The sequence below is a fragment of the Misgurnus anguillicaudatus genome, chromosome 22 (genome assembly GCF_027580225.2).
Source record: "Misgurnus anguillicaudatus chromosome 22, ASM2758022v2, whole genome shotgun sequence".
NCBI classification, from domain to species: Eukaryota; Metazoa; Chordata; class Actinopteri; order Cypriniformes; family Cobitidae; genus Misgurnus; species Misgurnus anguillicaudatus.
In genome coordinates this window covers 45,307,427-45,321,923 of record NC_073358.2, presented here as the reverse complement: position 1 = coordinate 45,321,923, position 14,497 = coordinate 45,307,427, and the positions used below count along the sequence as shown (strand labels likewise).

The 14,497-nt window shown below is 36.2% G+C and overlaps 1 protein-coding gene across 1 annotated transcript in view; it reads left to right on the top strand.

Moving 5' to 3' along the window:
* Positions 1-14,497, top strand: part of srrm4 (serine/arginine repetitive matrix 4) — a 77,592-nt gene that overhangs the window by 46,531 nt on the left and 16,564 nt on the right. Inside the window, exons 3-6 of the mRNA XM_055198555.2 lie at positions 10,392-10,481; positions 11,172-11,246; positions 11,362-11,388; positions 13,492-13,542. Coding sequence (XP_055054530.2) covers positions 10,392-10,481; positions 11,172-11,246; positions 11,362-11,388; positions 13,492-13,542 — 243 coding nt within the window. The remainder of the gene's footprint in view (positions 1-10,391; positions 10,482-11,171; positions 11,247-11,361; positions 11,389-13,491; positions 13,543-14,497) is intronic.

Below are 14,497 nucleotides of genomic sequence, written 5' to 3'. Positions count from 1 at the left end.
ACGCAAGCATGCTCTGATTGAGTTCAGCTAAAGGCGGGAGGCGCTTGCTGTTTTTTTTTTCCCATGTAAAGAGCAGCTCACGTGGTGTTTCCTGCATCTGCCATGCTATCTTTTAACTCTTTCACCGCCAGCGTTTTTAAAAAAAGTTGCCAGCCAGCGCCAGCGTTTTTCATGATTTTCACCAAAGTTTAATGCCTTCCAGAAAATGTTCTTCTTTAAATATATAAACATACAATATATCAAATGAAAGAACAGACCCTCTGCTTTCAAACAAAAAAAACGTTTCTTCCTACCTTCAGTGGTTCTTTTGTAATCAGCTTTTGAATATGGGTAGGTTTCTGCAAAAACACCACATTTTGAGCAAAAAGCAGAGATAATTCCATTTTTGTGACGGACTTTTCATAGAGATCCCATTCAGAGCGATCTTTAAAACAGACACGGACATGCAACTGCTTGCCATAGTGCAATACTTCCGGGTTTAAAAAGTTACGGAAGTGCGCCACCTGGTGGATAATAGCGGTATTGCGGAAAAACGGAAAATCTCGTCATTGGCGGGGAAGCGTTTTCTCTTAATTGACGAGATATCTCGTCAATGGCGGGGAAAGAGTTAACTGGCTGTAGCACAGTTGAGGAAGGTTGACTTGCAGCACTCAACACGTGTGTTTTTTTTTCGCTTGGCAAGCAGACTGGACGTGACATGGGGGCGTGGCAGCATCGACGATTCCATTTTTAATTCGAAGTTTGAGGTTGTGACTTAATTTCGATTGATTTTGATTTAAAATCAAAATCGTGACACCCTTAAAGGATTAGTCCATTTTCTTAAAAGAAAAATCCAGATGGTTTGCTCGCCAGCATGTCATCCAGAATGTTGATGTCTTTCTTTGTTCAGTCGAGAAGAAGTTATGTTTTTTGAGGAAAACATTGCAGGATTTTTCTCATTTTGGTGGACTTTAATAGAGCCCAGCATTTAATACTTAACTCAACACTTAACAGTTTTTTCAACGGAGTTTCAAAGGTCTATAAACGATCCCAAACGAGGCATAAGGGTCTTATCTAGCGAAATGATTGTCATTTTTGACAAGAAAAATAAAAAATATGCTCTTTTAAACCACAACTTTTCGTCTAGATCCGGTCCAGCGTGACCCAACGTAAATGCGTAGTGACGTAAGGAGGTCACATGTTACATATATAAAACGCAAATTTGCAGACCATTGTAAAAAATAAACTGACACAAAGACATTAATTAGTATCAGTTGACATACAACAACGTCGAAACGGTCCTCTTTCAACACACTTGTAAACACTGGGGCGGAGTTTCGCGTTCGTCCTCTGTGGCCTCTTGATGTCGTGACGTATTGCGTGGGGTCACGCGGGCGTATCACGACCCGAGCTAGACGAGAAGTTGTGCTTTGAAAGTGTATATTTGTTATATTTCTTGTCAAAAATGATAATCGTTTCGCAAGACCCTATGCCTCGTTTGGGATTTAGTCCTTTCGTTTATAGTCCTTTGAAACTCCGTTGAAAAAAAATTGTTAAGTGTTGAGTTAAGTATTAAATGCTGGGCTCTTTTGAAGTCCATTAAAATGAGAAAAATCCTGCAATGTTTTCCTCAAAAAAACATAATTTCTTCTCGACTGAACAAAGAAAGACATTAACATTTTGGATGACATGGTGATGAGTAAATTATCTGGATTTTTCTTTTAAGAAAATTGAATATTCCTTTAATTAGGGGTACCTGTCAGTAACTTGACATTTTAGAGTGTTTTCACATATAGTTTATTTTAAAAGAACCAAACCCAGTACACTTAAAGTGAACCAAAAAGGAACTAGCTGAATGTGACCTCAGTCCTTTTGGTGTTCACAATATAGTGGACTCAAAAGAGGACCCAGTCCTTTTTTGGTCCTCTTCAGAACTGAAGTGATCTCAGACCCTTTCTTGTTCACATCACAACTTCATAAGAACTCAGACCCCAGCTGTCTGTGCAGCAGTTTATTTTGTTGCACTGTCCAAACGACACGCGAAGCGGACCGGGACCTCATTGATTTTACATCTCAAAAAGAAAAGGAACCCAAAAGCGAACCGTACTCGGACCACCTCCGGACGTGGTCTGAGTTCGGTTTACTTTTGGGTCCTTTTAGGGGGGTCTGAGATCACTTGGTTTGTTCACACATACACACTGAACTGCTCCGAGAGCATTTGGAGGGCTGAAACAAACTAGGTGTGAAAACACCCTTAAATAGTGAGCTCCTTGTTTAGGAGGAAGGCACTTCTGTTAAATCATTCTGTTAAAAGTATTGTTTCATGACAGTTTAACAAGTTTAACATCCTTTGGAGTGTGTCAGTGCTCAGTCAAAAGCCCCCTTTATGATCTTTACTCACAGGACTCAAAATGCATGTTATCTATTGCGACGAGAATGTATACATTGTATAGACACTTTTAAGCTTCTGTGTTTTGATTAGATTTTTTTAAGGGAAAGTATCATGTTACATTTAGTCAAAAATGAAATGGCATGCACAGTATAGAAGTGCTTCCAATGTAAACCACGCTGAAGCTCACAGTGAGATGTCCATTATCAATTTTGACAGTCTTTTAACTCTCTATCCTTGAATATTCTCCTGAGTGTGTCAGCGCTCTAACTCACAGGACGACCCTCATTTCGCTGGTTCTTTTGACAGCTAAAGTGATGGTGGCCATTAGGGGCGTGTTCGTCACCTGCGTGCCTTCAAGGTTAACCGAAATTGATGGAAAGCCTTTAAAAGCCATTGAGGAAAAACACAAGCTGAATAAGATTGCCGACATTAGGCTGTGTGAATGAAAGGTGTCGGATATGTTGTTGTGATCGTGTATTTTAATGCCCTGCGGATTGAGAAAACAGAAGAGAATACTGTCGTCCTAGTGATAGTAGTGAGTTATGAATGCCAGTTATGAATGAGTTTCAATTCCACTTAACCTGTTATTAGCATATTACAGTAACATGGCAATGGCAGAAGCTTTTGATACTAATTACTAGGGATGTAACGGTATCAAAAATTCACGGTACGGTAATATTTCGGCATGATGCCCACGGTACGGTAATTATTGAAACATTTACATGAAGGAAAACACAAACAAAGACTTGGAAAAATTGCATAAGTGTTTATTAAACAAGACTGAACATTACAATGTACAAAGTGTAGTGTAGTGTAGTGTAGTGTTTACAATTTTCATAAAAAGGACAAAAATAATTAGACCATGTTATAAAATAAAAATAAAGTTTCAGTTTAGTTTGTCAACTTTAAACAACTCAGGTTTTAAGAATTGAGTCACTCCCTCAATTGACCTAGTTTTCCCGCGTTCCTCCACTTGGCTGAAAAAAAATACACGTGTTTCCCGGAAGACCTAACGTTTACCGAATCATGTGACCACGGCGGTACCGGGAAAATCTCATACCGCAATACCACGAAATGTATAATACCGTTACATCCCTATTACCTTGGTGTAGTTAACACATGAGCTTAGATAAATCCTTAAAGATTTCACAGCATTTCCCACCATCCAGTCACTTGAAAAATGGCCCAAAATAAACATTCTGTTATTATTTACTTACCCTTAAGTTATTGTCAAACAGACCTGGGGCACCACTGACTTCAATCATATAATTATTTTCTTAATACGGAAGTCAATGGTGCCCCAGATCTGTTTTGTTACATTCATTCTTCAAAATATTTTGATTTGTTTTTAGCAGAATAAAGGCATTTATACAAGTTTGGAACAACTTAAAGTTAGTTAATAATGATAATTTTGGGGTGAAATATTCCTAACTAAGAATTTTTAATATTTAGTAGCCATGTTTCCATCACCATGATTTTATGCGCATTTTGAAATATTGCATAAGAAACAAGTGATGGCAACGGCAAATTTCGCTGTAGGCTTTGAAAGGGGAACTCTGTTAAAGAAAATATATCGCCTGGCAGTGAACTTTGAGCTTTATCATTTTATAGATATTATTTATGATCTAACAGCACCCTTACACACCAACTAAAGTTTGAAAAATGGGATTAGGAAAAACGGGACCTTTAATAACTTGCCCTATCGTGAAAACATGCAGTCCTGTCTCCATTTTCCAAGCATGCCTAGTTTTGTTTACTGTTGGTCACCAATACCACCGTCATTGGCTCTGACAACTTGATGGAAACGCACCCAATTCGCATTTGTTTGTTTTCCGGTTTTTGCGACTTTTTAAAATATTCGCTTCACGTTTGGATGGAAGCTCAGCTACTAAGAATTTAAAGCAATATTTAAAGTACTATGAAGAGCTCAAGATGCAAAACCCTCTAAGTGTGGCTTCTTGTAAATTAACTTTTTATCAGTTTTAACAAATTCTGCCAACAAACCTATATTTCTGTATTTTTGCAAATTACCATTTTTTTATCGGTAAGTGCTGTGTGTGAACGGAAAATAAAGATTACCAGCATTTAGAACGGAAAACGTCAGACCGTGCTGACAGCTTCTGGCCAATCATAATGTTTTGATACAGATGACACGTTTATTCCTGCACTGTTAACGGACGTTTCCACACACGCTTCTTAAAAGTCGAGCACATTTCTTCACTAAAGTTGTTTAAATAGCTTACCATCTATTTGCAGAATTGCCAACGTCCTAATGCGTTTACACCAGCCGCGTTTGAGGCGTCAAAATTGCCTAGTTTGCCGCTTGAACAGTTTGAATGCATTTACGCGTCTAGAGCAAGCATTTGCAAGCATTTGACGCGCCTCAGAGGCGAAATCCGCTTCTTGTGGGAGGGGCAAGTGCTATGCTGTTGTCTGTTTGCAAGATGGCTGATGTTGATTGTGCATTTATCGAGAGAGTTACCGGTTTGTATTCTGTCACCTTAGTATAGGGGGAAAAAAGTTTAAAAAACGTCGGGAATGCCGCAGGTCGATAAACGTCACATGACTCAAAAGTGAAATGTGTATTTATAACTTACCAGGTTGCCCAATGTCCTCACTGACACTCTTCCAAGCCTGTGCCTTTTTATTCCTGTCTTTATAGAAATAGGAACTTGTGTCGTAGCTCCGGGTGACTGCTCACGGACAATATCAAGCGTTCCTTAATGTTGAATGAGTGACTCCGGGCGGGGCTGCCGCCACAGCAGCAAGCAGGCTCCTGATTGGTTAACACGGCACGAAAATCTGCCAAAGTTCACATTTTTCTACTCGGGCGTCAGCCACAAATTTGCATCAAATGCATAATGCACAAAAAACACCATTCGCTCAATTCGCGCCATTCGCGTGAACTAGACGCGCGAATAAGGCAGAATCGCGTCTACCGCACCGCGCTAAAGACGTGAGTCAACGTGTCTTCACATTGACTTAACATTGAAATCAATCGCGCTTGACGCCTCTACCCTGGCTGGTGTAAACGCAGCATTACCACACCCTCTGTAAGCCTAATGTGCAAAGCTTCAGCTCTCGCACAGTGTTTACCGGTATTTTAATACTGATGTTTGAATGATATCTAATGGTAAAAACAAAAGTAAAAAGACGGAACGTCTCTGTGTGTAAACAGGACATTTTTGTATTTATTGGTAAATTAATTCTGGTAAATTCATGATAATTTACCGAAATTACTGTGTGACAGAGGCTATTATCTCATTTTTGAGGTGGCGTTAAGCGGCTTTTGCATCTGAGCTCCTTATATATATATATATATATATATATATATATATATATATATATATATATATATATATATATATATATATATATATATATATATATTCTTAGTTGCTTTGAAAATAATGTCACAATGCAACAAATCTAGGGCTTCCTTTTCATTGTAAGCATTTTCTTTCTACACAAACACAATATGTTGTCTCTCTTTTGACTTTGGGATGTAATATGACATGTTTTTTAGATTCACCCATCCATGTGGTACATTGTCAAACAGTTTATGATCACTTGTCAGGATGAACATCTCTCTGTATTTGGTTTAAAATGGCACTAAGCAAATTTTGTCTGCTCTGATAATAAAGGGCCTTTCAGTAAGACCAAGATTAATTACAGAACAATCTTCGACTTTTGTAATGGCAATGTGTGTGCGTGACTTTGCTCTGAGAATGTAATGTGAGACAATTAAGCACAAATTGCTCTTACTTTGCTTCTAATCAGCTTTTAATGTTTTTTAGACTTGCTAATGCAGAGAGGGCTGGATAATCTGCCTTCCTATATCAAATCAAACCGCCTTTGTCACCCTCGGAGTCCTCCGTCTCCCTTTAAGCGCATCCGTGCAGCCTGCCTGGCGCAACGTCTGTGTTTTGATCCACCTAAATGGTCTCCTCTCAGTGTTCCTACTGAATCAATGACTGTCTGGGCAAAGCCAAAGAGACGACACTCTGTAATTCGTCGACTGTCACGGACAGCACTCCCCTGTGTCTATGAAATATTATTATCCTGCCGTAGCGTTATACCACAAGAAGGAAATCTCATTGCTGCTGCCACCGTGACTTTGACCTGCGTCAGTCATGTGTATTTGTCATGTTTCTCCCGCATACCTTTTTTGCTTTTTATATTTTATTACTTGCTGCCAGGTGGATGTCACTTGATGCAGTGGCGTTTACTTACTATTTTATGTGGCTTACTTCACGTTTTAAATCATCATTGTCTCAAAATTGTGTTTTGGGGACTGTCTAGGTGATTTGACAGGCTGTGATGCCTCGATATGCTGGCTATATGGTGTAAAGTGATATTTACAGACAGATGCACTTTTGAGAGAAAAGTCCATTCGTGCTTCATTATTAGTACTTTATTTCTCCTGCCTCCATTGTGCCTGTTCCTATGAGACAAGCTCTTACGGTCACAGAGCACTTTAAGCTTAATATAGCTGCTAAAATGAGTCTCTTTGATAGGAATACGGTCAGTATCAGAAAATCTGCCTTTGAAAATATCATAGAGGTCAGTTCTTCAATTCCATGGGTCTTATCTGTGTTTGAATGGTACAGATTGGGGGATTTTAAATCATCTAATGGATTTTTATGGGTTCAAAGGATTAAAAGTGATGGAAAGACATTACTTGATGTGGCTAAATAAGATAGGGATAGAGGGAATAATTTTTTCTCATTGCCGTTTTTTGGTCTTCGTGATAAATCCTTTTCGTTCAGGGGGCAGGAGATTTAACCTTTAAAAATTAGTTCAAAAAATGACTTGTTCGGCGTGCCTCGTCTCTTCTGTTTGAATCAAGAATATTAGTTGTTTGGGTGTAATGTTTCACTCCCTCTTTTGATTAGATCATTTTGATGACTATGAATCACTCCCGATGAAATAAGTGGTGAGTCAGTGATGCAATCAAAATTACAAACATTGCACTCTGTGCTGTAATTAACGGTGATGATAAATGTGATATATGTGTTGTCTGTGTCTGTTATATCTAATTCCCTATTGATGATTGCAGTTTTATGTACAATTTTCTCTCTAACCGAAGGCAAACATAATATGCAAAGTTACAAAGTGCGCTGCATATTTTAAATGATGGGGCAAAAATGCCCCTGTAGTACTCACCTAAAGGATTATTAGGGACACCATACTAATACTGCGTTTGACCCTCTTTCGCCTTCAGAACAGCCTTAATTCTATGTGGCATTGATTCAACAAGGTTCTGAAAGCATTCTTTAGAAATGTTGGCCCATATTGATAGGATAGCATCTTGCAGTTGATGGAGATTTGTGGGATGCACATCCAGGTCATGAAGCTCCTGTTCCACCACATCCCAAAGATGCTCTATTGGGTTGAGATCTGGTGACTGTGGGGGCCATTTTAGTTCAGTGAACTCATTGTCATGTTCAAGAAACCAATCTGAAATGATTCAAGCTTTGTGACATGGTGCATTATCTTGCTGGACATGGTCAGAAACAATGCTCAGGTAGGCTGTGGCATTTAAGGGATGCCCAATTGGCACTAAGGGGCCTAAAGTGTGACAATAAAACATCCCCCACACCATTAAACCATTGCATTAATGAGAAATTGAACAGGTGTTCCTAATAATCCTTTAGGTGAGTGTATATTCTTCAGTATTAATATTGAATAATATATAATAAAAATATATATTGTCAGTTAATACTGTATAACTTTGAATTCTGTGCTTCTGTATGTAGCGTTGTTGACGGTTTCAGATGTGAGTGTTGTTGAAAGTGTAGTTTATGTTTTTTATAAAAACAGACTGTGTGCATTTTTATATGGATAAAAATGCCATTTTAAAGATTCACACTTGAGACTCTCAGTTGTAGATGCAGTTTGGCATCACTCTGTTAAGCCTCAAATCCTATAGTTGTACTTCCTTCAATGGCATTGCTTAAAAAAGACGCCTTTGAGTTGACACATCGGTGCATTTAAAACGGCACACGGATGTCCATTTTACTGATGTTACTAACAGTAAATTGATTAAAAAAACCTACCTGTCATTTATCTCTGTTATTCTCTCTCTCTCTCTCTCTCTCTCTTGCTCTCTCTCTATCTCTCTCCCTCTCTCTCTTTTTCGCTCTCTTTCCTCTTAAACCCTTATTTTTCTGTTCTTGACTTCATGAATTTAGATGTATTGGGCTGAAGGATTGCTGATAGAATGATGACTATTGCTTGATGCATTCACGCTGATTCCTTTTAAACAATTTACGCAGTAAAGTTAATGCTTTTGAGCATTCAATAAAAACTTTTTTGATTTAAATTTCAATTAAGTTTAAATCTGCTTTTTGGCATGCATTTGTTTTGCATTTACATACAAATATGCATATAAAGCAATTTTTTTATTCAATTGGCAATTAAAGATAAAAAGGATTTTATCAAGGAATGACAAGGTTGTGACAGGCAGGGTTAAATGAAGGCTTTTAAAAATGTGTTTAGTTTGTGCATACTATTAAAAAAACAGGGCAGCTCTGTCTCAATTTTATTGTGATTATGGAGTGGACACTACCTTGTGAGATAGGCAGAGAAGAGAATAAGAGAAGGCTTTGCAAGCCCTGACAGTCCTCCACTGCATCTTTGTATAGTAGGACTGTGTCCTCTAAATGTGTCCTTCACACTGTACCTAATCAAGGCAATTTGTGTACAGATATTATAGCCTGCCAAGGTGTACTTTTTTTGGGCCAAAAAGTATAGATTTTTTTGTTATTGCATTATTTGACTTTCCTAGTAGGTCATAAAGCTGTATTTTTAATGTTGTTGTAATTTGATTAAATCAGATTTTTCAGAATCTGTTTAATTTTTTAACAGTATCAGTATCCAAAGGATTAGCATGTTAAAGGTAAATCCCCAGTGTATGGTATACCAGATTATGACGGAAAATGTAAAGTTTTTAAAGATTTTCTAGGCAGATATGGCTAGGAACTATAAACTCATTCTGGCGTAATAATCAAGGACTTTGCTGCCATTACATGGCTGCAGGAGGCGTAATGATATTACGCACTGCCCGAAAATAGTCCCCTGCCATTAAAAGTTACTAAGGGGACTATTTTCGGCTGCTGCATAATATCATGCGCCTCCTGCAGCCATACAGCAGCAAAGTTCTTGTAAATTATGCCAGAATAAGAGTATAGTTCCTAGCCATATCTGCCTAGAAAATTGCAACTTTTAATTTTCTGTCGGTCTTAGTACATGATGTAACTACCGAAGAGTGAAGTTTTAAATAGGAAAAATATCGAAACTCTTTGGTTATTATTTTATTTTTTTGGCGCAATGCTAATGGACTAATCAGATTCAATGGTTTATGCTAAGCTATGTTAAAAGTTCTAGTGCCAGACCCGGAGATCAGTTGAATGGATTCCAAAACGGTAAAAATCAAATGATTAACTCTAGGGGGCTGGAAAATGAGCATATTTTCAAAAAAGGCAGAGTTTTCTTTTAAGTATTCTGCACAGATCAGGTTTTATTTGGATTTCTGAGAGTAGAATGACTCTGGATTGAACAAGTCTTTCTCACCAAACTGACATTTATATTCTTATTCCAAAAAGAGCAATCTTTAATTGCCATTAAAATGTATTCTCATTCAGATGTTTTTACTTTGACCTGCGATAAATGTTCCATCATCTGTCCTCCATTACATGTCTATTATTTCCCTCTTTCTTTACACATATCTACCAGGGGAACTTTGAGTTAAGCCTTAAGTCGATGCTCAGACAGCTATCAATCTTTTTCACATCCCTTTCTAAAGAAAAATGTATATTCTGTCAGTTTCTGCTGTCAAACATCATGCCACGTTTGTCCGTCTCAAACTTGACCTTTACGCACAACGAACGAATCCTTTACAAACTACTCGTTCATCAAACTTCTAATATTGAATAATTGTCACCGTATGACCTATGCAGTGAGAATAACAGGAAGAGATTTTGAAAAATTTGTTCTCTTTCTCTTTTGTCTTTTTTAGCGTTTCATTTGATGCTGATCTTTCCCCTCGGCCGATGCCTAAAGCGAAGAAAAAGAAAAAGAAGTCTGAGAGGAAGAGGAGAAGACACAGGTCAGTCCAGAAAACAAATGATCTCCATGTGATGACTATGCAAGGTCAAAACTAAAAAAAGACAAATTTCACACACAAGCACCCAATTCTGCATTGTAAGTGCATTTTTGATCGATAGTCCCCGATGCATTTTATTAAAGCTGTACATTCTTGCGGTTTTAAATAGTGTGTCTACAATGTATATCCAGAAATAGCTTTTAACTTTCACATTAGTGAACAATCCAAGTACATGATGAATGTAATGACAAGAGCCATTGAACAGAAGCACTGTCCTCAGCTCTTGTTACGCTTAAAGGGAAACGCATTTGCATTTCTGTAATTTTCGAGATTCCGTTTTTTTGCTGGCATCTGGGTTTCCCATAGCTATGGATTCTAGGAGATGCAGTTTTTTGAAGCCTCCTAAGTACTATTCACAGCAGTCTATAGCTCATTATAATGCATTATTTTTACTGTTACTGTTAAGTAATTGCCTGATTTAATAAACAAAAAAGTAACATTTGAAAGTTTTTATTATTATTATTATTATTATTATTATTAAGTAAACCATACAAAGTTAGGTGCATTTGCCATGGACAAAGTTCACTCAATCGTGTTCTTTGAAAGATTTTACAACACGTATACTTGAGCTTTAATATCCAAGCAAAAAGCTGCACGTGTTTTAACCACACATGGCTTTTTTCGATCGCACAGGTCTCCCTCCTGCAGTCCGTCGCCTGTGAGGAAGAAAAAGAAGAAGAAGAGCTCAAAGAAAAGGAAGCGACACAGGTAGTGATTGATTTTCACTTCAGGTCATGTTTAGAGGTTTATTTCGGAAACACTTTGCTGCTGGTGTGTTTGTTTTTTCACCGCTGTCTCTAAAGTCACTCTTTCTTTGCTCTAGGTCTGCTTCAAGGAAAGGGAGACACAGGTGAATGTTATTTTCATTTAATACTTTCCTTGTCTTGAATAGAGGCTTTCTAATGTTTTACCGGTCACATACAAAGCCATACACAGTACAGCATGCAGTGCCATGTTTTATGTGAATTTTCTTCACAATCTACAAAGCAATTTTACAGATTAAAAAAAAGTAGAGTATATATATATATATATATATATATATATATATATATATATATATATATATATATATATATATATATATATATATATATATATATATATATATATATATATATATATATATATATATATACTCTACTTGTTTTTTAATCTGTAATATATATATATATACGGTAGAATATGTGCACAAAGCATGCGTATACATTTAAATATGAAATAGTGCAAACAGCAGTATTAACTGTTGCAAATAGAAGATATGCATAGTGACAGATGTGCAAATGTGCATAACTGGAGTGATAAGAGCAACGGTAAATGTGACCCTGGACCACAAAACCAGTCATAAGGGTAATTAAAAAAATAGAGATTTATACATCAACTGAAAGCTAAATAAATACGTTTTTTGAATTGATGTATGGTTTGTTAGGATAGGACAATATTTGGCAGAGAAACAGATCTGGAATCTGAGGGTGCCAAAAAATCTAAATATTGACTACACTGTAAAACCTAACAGTTAACTTAACTCAAACCAGTTAAGTAAACCGGTTGCATTAGACCATTTAAGTTTTAAAACACAAAAAATGTAAGTAGTGCGAACTTGAGTCATGTGCAATTATGCACTTATATTTAAGTAATGTGAACTTAAACATAAGTGCATAACTGCATATGACTCAATTTGTTTACAGTACTTAAATGTATGTGTTTTATAACTAATGCAACTGGTTTACTTAAATGGTTTGAGTTGAGTTAACTTTTAGGTTTTACAGTGTATTACTTAATATTCTAAGAATTTTTTAACAATTTTGACCCATACAATGTATTGTTGGCTATTGCTACAAATATATCCATGCTACTTATGACTGGTTTTGTGGTCCAGGGTCACAACTGGGTGATTTTTACAAAATCCAGACTTAGAAGGTGTCCAGCATCAGATTGTTTTAAAAAGGCCTTGAAGCCAACTTTTTTTGCACATATAAGATTAAGGTCTGAACTTACTATAACCATTATTTTTAGAGGATTTAAAAATATTTATTATAGAATTATTTACATTTTTTAGATTATCATTATCAAGAATTATCATTACTGCAACATGACATTACATTAAATATATGCTTTTACAAACTTATGTTTCGGTAATGAGAACTAAAAAGTTGTCTAGGTACTATGACAAACAAAATTTTAACTTTTATCTGGAGAGAAAAATAAGAACTGCTTACCTGGTAGACATCTTAAGTGTCACAGTCAATTATGTCCCTTCCAACTATTTTTTTTAAATGTTAGTTCCTTGAGGGCTTAAACAATGATTGAAAATTGTTGCGGAGGATGAGAAAATTTTTCTTGGACACATTTATATTCCTTATTATTGTCTCTACATTTACCAACGATCACCAAATACCACATGTTTATTTACTGTAAATCTTTATAGTATAACATGGACTGAAGCTTTTTATTTTCTAGATTTTTTAATAATAAATATTTCCATGTCAAAGAACCCAAATCCAGACATGGACACGTTGCAGTAATAAAAAATTCCCCCTTAAATGTGAAAAAAAATTGGTTTGTATGATATCATTTGAAATCGTGCAAAATAGTTCATGAAGTGCATTTAATGCATTTACGTTTTTATCAAAATTTTTCATGACACCTCATGAGTCTAATTTCGTGAGAATCACCCAACTATGTAAATAGCAGGAGTAAAGTCCAATATGAACTAACAAGAAAGGTTGACTTGCAACAGGCTGATGTTAAGGAAGTGATATAGATGTACAGTATAATAATAATAATAATAATAATAATAATAATAATAACCAAATGTATTAATTAATATTATTATTATTATTGTTATTGTGGTGGACTCCTTTTCACTTAGTATAGATGATATCTGCTGATAATTGCTAAAGATTTAATAGTAAGTTTCAGAAGTATGCTTAAATTTTCTGCCTTTTATCCACAGTGGTTCGAGTCCTAGACGTAAAAGGAAGGAGGACAAAAAACATAAAAAGAGGTTGGTCATTTGGTTGGGGATTTACATATCATTTACATATAAAAAGTCAATGCTATTTTTCTGGTGTCAATGTCCAAGTGCAAGAAGACAGTTTCTGTGATCTTTATCTGACAGCATCAGGGTACCAACTACCACGCATAATGTGCAATATTACATGAATAAAATATAAATAAAGGAGAGAAAAATTTGCTATAATAAAATAAGAAAACTTGGCCTAATGGCCTTAATTTTCAGTTGTATTTCTTGATGCTGTAGATTCAGTACTTAATTTCACACAGATTCTGGGAATATTGTAGTGCAGTTTAAATGTTAACAAAAAATGATTTGCTTCCTATAGAAAAAATAAACTTAAATAAGACCAGATTCTCTCCCAACAATGTCAAGCACTGACAGTTTATTTAGTTATATTCAAGTCCCTCTGTGGCTTGTCATTTAGTGTCAAAAACTCAAACACCTGCTCTGACCCCTCATGCACATTTTCTAGATAAGATTACGTTTTTTTTTTGACAGTCACACTGTTGCACAGCTTCGCTCACAGAGCACTGTTATTGGCTGCTTGTGCTGTACACTTTTTCAGACTAAAGGATGAACACAGCATGGCTCTGTATTATCTGAAAGCAGCTCCTCACTAAAAAGGCAAATAAGTTACCAGAACAAAGAAACATTAAACATGTTTTCTGCACCAGCCTGCTACACACAGTCAGAGAAGAAAAGTCTTGCTGGGCTTTTGATCCTCAAAATGATCAAGTTTTGTGCATGTGGATGTTTTCACTCTTAGCTGCTTTGAATTCCCATTGTAACTAAACTGTGCTTGAATGTATTATGTTTACACAAACTTTCATTCAGTTTTGGCTTTACATGATGTATATACTGAGGTATTTACTGCAACTTCTGATAAAGAACAGTGAATTACGTAGATGATATCACTAATTGTGAATTTAAATGAAAGTTTTAG